At 32.7% G+C, this 10,349-nt stretch overlaps 1 protein-coding gene across 1 annotated transcript; it reads left to right on the forward strand.

Moving 5' to 3' along the window:
• The first annotated feature begins 396 nt into the window (after positions 1-396).
• Positions 397-3,376, forward strand: LOC100777691 (probable pectinesterase/pectinesterase inhibitor 21). Its single transcript, XM_003516889.4, has 3 exons — positions 397-524; positions 737-1,742; positions 2,324-3,376. Exons 2-3 carry the CDS (start codon positions 749-751, stop codon positions 3,058-3,060), a joined length of 1,731 nt encoding a protein of 576 aa, XP_003516937.1. The 5' UTR covers positions 397-524; positions 737-748; the 3' UTR covers positions 3,061-3,376.
• Positions 3,377-10,349: the final 6,973 nt, after the last annotated feature.

A 10,349-nucleotide genomic window follows, 5' to 3' on the forward strand; every position in this document is an offset into this window, starting at 1 on the left:
ATAAAATTTGTTTGAAATAAGTCATAAAGGGTAACTATATACACAATGTGGCCTTTACATGCTCTCTCTCTCTTAGTTTAGAAAAAATAATTTTCGGTGTTTTAACAAAACACAAATTGCATTTGAATGATTCAATTGCATTAGGTGTTAACTACCGTTTTTTTCGTGTATATAAATAACTATTTACTTTCAAGGGTATAAGTTGATGGATTAGCATAAAATTTGTTAGAAATAAGTCATAAGGCTAACTATATACACAATGTGGCCTTTACGTGTGTTCTCTCTCTCCCCCATTCTTTTTTTAGAAAATATGATTTTTGACATTTTAACAAAACACAAATTGCATTTGAATGATTCAACTCTATTAGCTATTAAATGCCATTTTTTCGTGTATATAAATAAGTTTACTTTGCATCCCCTAACTGCAGAAACACATTCTTCGAAGGAATTTGTCAAAGAGTAGCCATCGCCCCAACGATCCCGTTTCCCTTCACTTCTCTACGCAAAGCCCCTTGTTTTGCATAGTGCGTGCATAAATTAACATACAAGTTAATTTGAGGAATACAATATATTTATATTTTATGTAACTGTGACTTTATTATTATTATTAGATTTTGATTTATAAGTTCATGTTTAGAGTTTAAAATCATGATCATTCTTAATTAGTGCAAAATAATATTATGATCATGTTACTTGTCACATTAACTAATTTTACATTAATATTCATTTATGACAGGAGCTACTTAAAATGTCGGAGGGAAATGCGGAGAGAGGAAAGAGAATTGCCATTATTGGTGTCTCAACCTTATTGTTGGTGGCGATGGTTGTGGCTGTCACAGTTGGTGTCAATGTTAGTGAGAATGGTTCCAACAATGAGGACACAAAAATTGCTTCTTCTGTAAAAGCCGTCCAAACCCTTTGCCATCCCACAAATTATAAGAAAGAATGTGAGGAAAGCCTCATAGCCAGGGCTGGAAATACCACTGATCCAAAAGAACTTATCAAAATTGTCTTCAACATCACCATTACAAAAATTGGCGATAAACTCAAAAAAACTAATCTTTTGCATGAGGTTGAGGAGGATCCCAGAGCCAAGATGGCACTTGACACATGCAAGCAACTCATGGATCTTTCTATTGAGGAGTTAACAAGGTCACTTGATGGAATAGGTGAGTTTGACCTGAAAAATATCGACAAAATCCTCATGAATTTAAAAGTTTGGCTTAGTGGTGCAGTTACATACCAAGATACTTGCTTGGATGGGTTTGAGAACACCACTAGTGACGCTGGTAAAAAGATGAAGGATTTGTTGACGGCAGGCATGCATATGAGCAGCAATGCCCTTGCCATTGTAACGAATTTGGCTGACACTGTTGATGATTGGAATGTCACAGAATTATCTAGGCGTCGCCTCCTTCAAGATTCTAAGCTTCCCGTGTGGGTTGATCAACATAGACTCCTTAATGAAAATGAAAGTCTATTAAGACACAAGCCTAATGTTACTGTAGCCATTGATGGTAGTGGGGATTTCGAAAGCATCAATGAGGCATTGAAGCAAGTGCCTAAGGAAAACCGAAAGCCATTTGTGATCTACATCAAGGAAGGCGTTTACCAAGAGTATGTTGAGGTTACAAAGAAAATGACCCATGTGGTGTTTATTGGTGAAGGTGGAAAAAAGACACGAATAACTGGTAACAAAAACTTCATAGATGGAACAAACACTTACAGAACTGCCACTGTTGGTATGTCTCTTTTCATGATTATCGACTTAATTAACTTATTACTCCTGTGCATTTGAGTAAAAAAAACTTAACTAAGAATTTATTCAATAAATTTGTTAAATGAAACCTTACTCATGAGCCACATGGTGAAGCTTACCTAAATGAGATTAAAAAAATGCTACATTTATAGTACCTATGAATTTGGGTAAAAAATACTTAATTAAAAACTTATTAAATAAATTTATTAAACGAAACCTTATTCAGAAGCTAAGTAATGAATGTTGATAAAATGAGATTAAAAAAAATAAATTTGATAAGTTTCTCCATAAAACTCTTTAAGTTTATATAGGAATATCATATGTCACATTCATAAACTTAAATAAAGTCTTTGAAATTAAACGTCCTTTTCCTACTTAACAATTTTAGGTCCATAGTTCTTATTTGAAAACACCTTTAAGTCACCCCAAAATGATTAAATTAATAAATGAGACATTTATAAAATTTAATTAAACAATTTTTTTTTAAAATTGAAATATAAACCATTAGTAATTCAAAGAATTTTTATTATTTGAATAAATAAATTAATTACTTTAAGCATGCAGCTATTCAAGGAGATTACTTTGTGGCCATCAATATGGGGTTTGAGAATTCTGCTGGACCACAAAAGCATCAAGCAGTAGCATTAAGAGTCCAAGCAGATAAGTCCATTTTCTACAATTGCTCAATGGATGGGTATCAGGACACTCTTTATGTACACACCATGCGTCAATTCTATAGAGATTGCACGATTTCAGGTACCATTGACTTTGTGTTTGGTAATGCACTTGCTATTTTCCAAAATTGCACTTTCGTGGTCCGAAAGCCATTGGAGAACCAACAATGCATTGTGACTGCACAAGGTAGAAAAGAGATACAACAACCATCTGGAATAGTAATCCAAGGGGGATCCATTGTGTCTGATCCTGAGTTCTACTCTGTGAGATTTGAGAACAAGGCTTACCTAGCTCGTCCATGGAAGAATTACTCTAGGACCATCATCATGGACACTTACATTGATGATTTGATTAATGTTGATGGGTATTTGCCATGGCAAGGACTAGAGGGTCCTTCTGGTATGAATACTTGCTTCTATGCCGAGTACCACGACAGTGGCCCGGGTTCAGACAAATCTAAACGTGTGAAATGGGCTGGGATTTGGAATCTCAATTCAAAAGCTGCACGTTGGTTCTCAGCATCTAAGTTTTTTCACGGAACTGACTGGATTGAAGTTACTGGGATTCCTTGCTTTCGTGACATTCCCGCACACCATAGGCACAAAAAGACAAGGCTTAATTGGTAATAAAAGTGATGAGTTGTGAAAGCAAGAAATATAAATTAATTAATAAGGAATGATTGAGCTTCTTTATTCTTTAATTATTTTGATTTCATTAATTAATTTTAGAGTGAGCTACATTTTTGTATCTCAAGGAATTGAAATCAATGTAACGTAATTCCTCTTTGATATTTTTTTTTTGTTTAGTGACTAATAAATGGGTCTTCTAGATATTTTACCCATTGTATTTCCTAAGAAAGGGTATCGAGGCTAATGGTGTGACAATGTAAGGATCTTTTGTGTCAAAAGTATTCCTATAAATGAGAACATGTACTTATGACAACTTTTCAAAGTCACAATAACTAACAAAACATGTTCAATCAATTCATCTTCACAAGAAGCATATCCACTTGTAAAAGCCCATGTCACCACATGATTTCTAAAAGAACATCAACACTTAGGATACACTTCTGTACGAGATCATTGACTCTTATAAGAACAAGGATAGAATACTTTCAAGGGTAATGACCTACTAAAAGTAGAGTACTCTGAATACGTTCGATTGACTCATGTTCACACGAAAAAAGTGATAGAAAACACCTTTCATGAACACATGATGTGAATAAAAAGACAACACGAAATATATATTCACCTTCAGTAGATCGAGATGACCACATATCACAAAATGATTTTATCACCAACTATGGACCATTCCATTACACTCAACCCCTTATCACCTTTATAGGTGATGAAATCTTGAGAATTCCTCAAGATAAGTAGTAGTCTAAGGAAATGATTTTACCTTTTAGCTTATTAATATCTAGCTAATCTCACACTACTATTGGCTTTTTCTATACTAACACATCCTTAAGGTGTCAGTATATCTTTTAATGACATTACATCTCAAATCCATACATTGATTAACTAATACCACATTGCTACCATAGTAACCATTGTGAGAATATACTTTTACAAACACTTGTTATCATTCACCATTTAAGGTGTACACACACCAATAAACAAAAACAATTCAAACAGTTCATTACTCAAAAATTCAAGTGTGTACACAATCATTGATCTCATATTCTTGTCTCGACAAAAATGTAAAAGCGCACAACACAAACATGGACAGTCCACACCCAGTGTTGATAGGACAAATTTTTTTGATACCACTAATGTAACACCCTAAAATTTGGGTTTACCAATACACTTCAAATACCTTTTATTCATCTTTATAAATAAGTGAGTTCTAATTGGTTTCATAAATGTTGTAACAAATAAGGGAGAGATATGGTACATTTTTTATTGAAGTAAAACTTTTCACGAAGGCTCGTCAACCCTTTTCTTTTTAATGAACTTTATCATCTTGAAAAGAAAGCGGTCTATTTTGAAATCGTATGCAACATACATATTTACTAGACATTGTTTCATTTAAACCATGCATGAGTTGATATACATAGTAAATAGTTAAACTTCACATATAAAATCTTGCATCTTTGAAATAACATCATGCATGTATACATACATACATACATATATATATATATATATATATATATAAAGGTATGAGATGAGCCTCTATGACCTTCAGACATTAGCAAATAAGTATCCAACACAAGTAGTAAGTAAATAATATGATCGAACACATAAAGTTGTTGAAACCTAGGTATATTCAAATCAATACACAAAAGTGGACAAACCAAAGTCTTAGAGTAGTCACTTATCCAAGCCCTACAAAATAACCACACCATCGAGAAGGTACATGCCAGATGAAAGTGAACCTACCAATGAGAACCCAATGAAGAAAACCCAAAGATGTTAGCCCACAAGTGAAGATCTGTCCTGATGCTCATCATTCAAACATGAAAATGTTGGTGTAAGGAGTCTTAGCAGCCACAAACAAAGAGTTAATACACACCCACCTGCATAACCACCATTTGTGGTTCATTAACAACAAATATATCATGGTAACTTAGTCCACATGTCTATCACATTTTTTATTTATCCCAGGCCCAACTTGCCATTAAGCTTTGTTCACTCTAATGGTCTTATAAACTATAATTGATGATGATTGAAGTTCACATTCTGCTCAATAGCAATACACTTCTCTCAACCATGGATAAGAATCCATTCCAGTCAGGGATATTGAGTAAGGCCCATGAGTCCTCTATGCTAAATGGATCTAACATCCTTAGTCGAGTTATCACCATTCTTCATTGCCTTAGGTTCCTCTAAACCATTCGAACCATCCCCTAGTGTACCCACTGTAAGTCATCTGTTGTTTCTAATCATCCCTTAGTGTTTGGAGGACTATGCCTTTACCGAGTATACATAAATCCTTTTCCTTAGGCACTTCCATCTCTCCAACCCCGCATCACATCAATTTCCTCATTCCTTTTCCCTTTCCTTTCATCTTCCTATGTTGCATATGCTGCCCTCATTGAGTCGCCGACTTCACAAGTCTTCACCGCACATACAACGAGAGGAAGGAGCATTAACTTTTTCACTCCATTTGGGTACCATTACTATGGTCCCTCAAGTGGATAAGTCCACTTCTCACACAAGCAAACCTATAACATCATTACCATAAATACAATGAATTCATGAACCTCAGCTTTCTACATGCTAAGCATTAGACACCCTAAAGTGAAACCAAAGCGCAGATGATAACATAATATAATATATTAATATACCATCACAACTAATCAATATATAAACATAAAACATGAGAGTAAATTCATATCCATATCATGTTCATAACATCACAACATTCTACATTCAAGTTACCATACCTAGTGTCACATGCCATCAAAGTTATCACTTTAAACCAAGTCATAAAGTGTGGAAGCAATTATTTCACTAATTGGTTTTTATTCATTAATACTCTATAATTTATCACTTATCTTAATGAATTATCATATCAATTTTTTCTCATAATTAAATTATCAATTAAGATCACCCAATTAGAAATATGAATCTAGTTCATGAAATTGTATCCCAAAGCCCAAGTAAAAATCCACACAATTCATAATAAATAAAAAAAAGTAGCATATATTGTGCTTTATCACAATGCAGTACCACCATCTTATAAAATCAATATCTTAATCATACCTCAATGGAATTTCATAAACATTATCACCATAGAAAGACTTATGTGTCTAGTTTTGAAAATGGTATCACCCATTATTAGAAGATCACAAAACAAAGAGAACTAATCAATTTACTAACACATGTTCAAACTAGACAACAAAAAGAATCCCTTGCACATACTTGTCCATAATTTAATTAGCTTCCTAATCATAATAGTGAATTAAAATGAGTGACCCAACTTTCAAAGCTTATCATGTCTAGTTTTCATAGATGTTCCTCAAAATCACATACCATTCCCAGTTCACAAAACAAGCATCAAAGGTTGAAATAAAACATCCAACAAAAAGGACATTTTGTAGAAATTATAGAAATTTTATTCCCCATTCAAATTGAGCGTATTTTATATGGATTCTTATGTGTTGGATCGAGTGGCCTCATAATAATTAAGAAGGGGGGGTTGAATTAATTATTCCTAAAACTTTACCAATTAAAAATTACTCTTTTAAGGCTTTTACTTTTGTTGTTAAGAGAATATGGAATAGAAGAGAAACTTAACAGAAAGTAAAAGCGAAAATTAAATGCACAGCGGAAAGTAAAAGAGTAGGGAAGAAGGAAACAAACACACAAGAGTTTTTATACTTGTTCGGCAACAACCCGTGCCTACCTCCAGTCCCCAAGCGACCTGCGGTCCTTGGGATTTCTTTCAACCTTGTAAAAATCCTTTTACAAGCAAAGATCCACAAGGGATGTACCCTCCCTTGTTCTCTTTGAAACCCTAGTGGATGTACCCTCCACTAGAACTAATCCACAAGAGATGTACCCTCTCTTGTTCTCAGTCAAACCCAAGTAGATGTACCCTCTACTTGTATCACAAAGGATGTACCCTCCAATGTGTTAAGACAAAGATCTCAGGCTGTTAAACCTTTGATACTTTGTGAATGGGGATACAAAAGAATTCTCAGGCGGTTAAACCTTTGAACGCTTTTGTATTAGGGAATGGGAAGAATCAAAAGAATTCTCAGACTGTGTCGTTTTGAATTCTTTGACAAGGGAGAAGGGAGACACAAAAGAATTCAGGCGGTTAGTCCCTTGTTCTTTTGGAAAAGAGAGAAGAGAGACACAAAAAGAATTCAGGCGGTTAGTCCTTGGCGAATTCTTTTTGGCAAAGGGAGAAGAGAATGAAAAGGATGAATAGCACAAGTTTTCAAGGTTTAGAAAAACCAGAAAACTTTGGAAAGCTTTTGGAAAAAGGAAGAAGAAGAAGAAGAAGAAGAAGAAGTTCAAAGAGACTCAGAAATTAATGTGGAAAACTTGCTTGTGTAAAGAATGAATTGGAAAAGATTGATTGATAGAATGAATTAATTTGAAAATTCAAAACAAAGCCTTGCTTTTATAGACTCTTCATGTCTGGTCAAGAAGGCCATTCAGAAGAGTTATAACTTTTAGAAAAACTTAAAACCCATTTGAAAAAGTCAAAACCTTTTTGAAGAGTTACATCTTTAGATTTTTCACAAACAAACACTGGTAATCGATTACCAAATAAGTGTAATCGATTACACAAAGCTTTTGAGTGAAACAATGTGACTCTTCACTTTTAAATTTGAATTTCAATGTTCAAGGACACTGGTAATCGATTACCAACATATTGTAATCGATTACAGCCTTTTGAAAATATTTGGAACGTTGTAAATTCAGTTTGAAAACTTTTTCAAACTCATTTTGCTACTGGTAATCGATTACAACAATATGGTAATCGATTACCAGAGAGTAAAAACTCTTTGGTAAAGGTTTTGTCAAAAACTCATGTGCTATTCAAAGTTTTCAAAACTTTTTAATACTTATCTTGATTGAGTCTTTTCTTCATTCTTGAATCTTGAGTCTTGAATCTTGATCTTGATTTTTGAGATCTTGAATCTTGAATCTTGATTCTTGATTGTAGACTTTCTTCTTGAGTCTTGAATTCTTCTTGATTCTTGAACTCTTGACTTGTTCTAGATTCACTTGAGTTGTTCTTTGATCTTTTGAGATTTTTGTTCATAACCTTTGTCATCATCTTTTGTTGTCATCATTGTTATCATCAAAACACCTTTGAATCATTGTTGATTCATCATGAAGCTTTGCTTTCACATTATGCCCTAAATGTCTACTTTAATAATATAATGTTATTTTTAGCATATGAGGCCTCAATCCCAACATTCAATTTCGTGAGACATGTTATAGCAGGAATTTCCACAACCAAGTGTTCACAATTTTAATCCAAATATCATAACAATCAACACGTACACACACACATTCAATGAGTCTAATGTATCTATTAGTATCTTTACGATGCTTGTATATAAACCAAAATTCCTCTTTTCATTCATACCATTGATGATTGAAGTATTAAAATTCTATCATGCACTCTTAGTCTAGAAAATCACAATTTCATAATAGAAACATAACTTAGAAACAACTTTTTCCATTGACATAGAATTCTAATTTTCAAAAACTGTATATGTTTCTCCAAGTTTTCAAGCATGCTAAAAAAAATTTTCAAGTCAAAAAGTCCCAATTCTAGTTTCAATTTCATTTTTCCCTACATAATGCAAAAATAAAGGCTCCAAAACTTGGTTTTGACATAACTACCACTTCCTAAATCCAAATTAAACAAACTTGGTTCAGGTTTTTGAAGTCAAGGAACTCAATTTTTGGCATTCAAAATAGTAAATAAAAATCACATCAGTCCTAATTTCATTAATAGAGGCAAATATGAAAAATAACACAATATTGGACAACATAAAAATCAAAGCTCTGCCCATTACAACAACACATATACCCCAAGGACTTAGAAAAACACCTTTACCTTGATTTTAAAGCATTGGCAGCATCATTCCATCACTAATACCATCACCATTTCACCACCATTGTTGCCGCTACTATTCCACCCTGGCCACCACCACCATTAACTGGCACCACCACTATCGCTATAATCATCACTATCGCCACTCCCACCATGCTACCTTAACCACTGCTATTATTTCATAGTAGAGCAAGATAAGATAAAATGATTGACTCATTTCATTTATCTTTAATTTGTAACATCTTTTAAAAAACTAAAAGCAAATAATAAACTAAAACTCAAAACTCAACTAAAATTGATTTTGATTTTTAAAAATTTCAAAACTGAAAACAAGAAATTACCTCGAACAGGGCCTAAGTTAACATTAAAACCCAGCGTAAGGTTAATTTAGACTAAGGATGATTTGGTGGAGTGTTTGATCAAACCATTGGGTGATAAAATTCATGAAATGAGAATAATTCGGTGGTCAAATATGTAATTAAGTCATTGTTTTACGTTTAGAAAAAAACACAAAGTCTTCTTTCATTGTTATTTTACAATATTGATAAAGCATTAGAATTTTTTTTCTTTCTATTATATCCTTAACCATTTTTATGGAGTGAGAAAATTAAAGAGAAGTATACATGAGAGAGTATACAATTAATATGATAAGATACATACATAATATATATATATATATATATATATATATATATGAAAATTTCGTAACATTTCTCCTAGTCTTTTTTATAAGAACCAAATTAAAATTTTAGTTTATTCTTTATTAAAAGAACAAATTTAGAATGTCTTATGGATTAATTATTTTTGTCACAAAGATATCTTTGTTATGAATAATCTATTTGTGGCTATCATATATTTTATTATCTTTTATGGTGTTTCCTTTTTTATTTATTTATCTTTTTGTAACTTCCTAATTATCTTTTGTACCTATAAATAAGCTACTCGTCTGGGAAAGAATACACACAATTATTATTCTCTCTAGCCACTCTTTTCTTTTCTTTTGCTATACTACTCTCTCTAGTTTTATGCTTCGAGTTACGTTTATTTAACACATTTTTAGCACAATTGTCTTTCTTTCACAAGTCATCTACAATTGGTATTGCAACTTATGAGAAAAAGTCATGTAAAGAATTTGATTGCAGAAAGTTGCTCTTTTAAATTCATATTTTAAGATCATATTTTTCATTTCTCTAATTTCATTATCCATACTATGTATTTGGTAGAATATTGGTGTTCTATTTACATAATTGTGAAATCGATCATTTGAGAGTCTTGAAGACTCTCAAAGAGGAAAATATTTAGAATATGTTTTTCACTGGAAGTGAGAAAATAATATAAAAGCACAAATAAAAGAATACTTTTTCTCAACAAAAGTTAGAAAATA

The sequence above is a fragment of the Glycine max genome, chromosome 1 (genome assembly GCF_000004515.6).
Source record: "Glycine max cultivar Williams 82 chromosome 1, Glycine_max_v4.0, whole genome shotgun sequence".
NCBI lineage: Eukaryota > Viridiplantae > Streptophyta > Magnoliopsida > Fabales > Fabaceae > Glycine > Glycine max.

Bases quoted from the DNA above. Each gene is read 5' to 3' on its own strand.
- LOC100777691 (XM_003516889.4), top strand. From the start codon at position 749: ATGTCGGAGGGAAATGCGGAGAGAGGAAAGAGAATTGCCATTATTGGT. The intron at 1,743-2,323 runs GTATGTCTCTTT...TTAAGCATGCAG, and splicing joins TTACAGAACTGCCACTGTTG to CTATTCAAGGAGATTACTTT.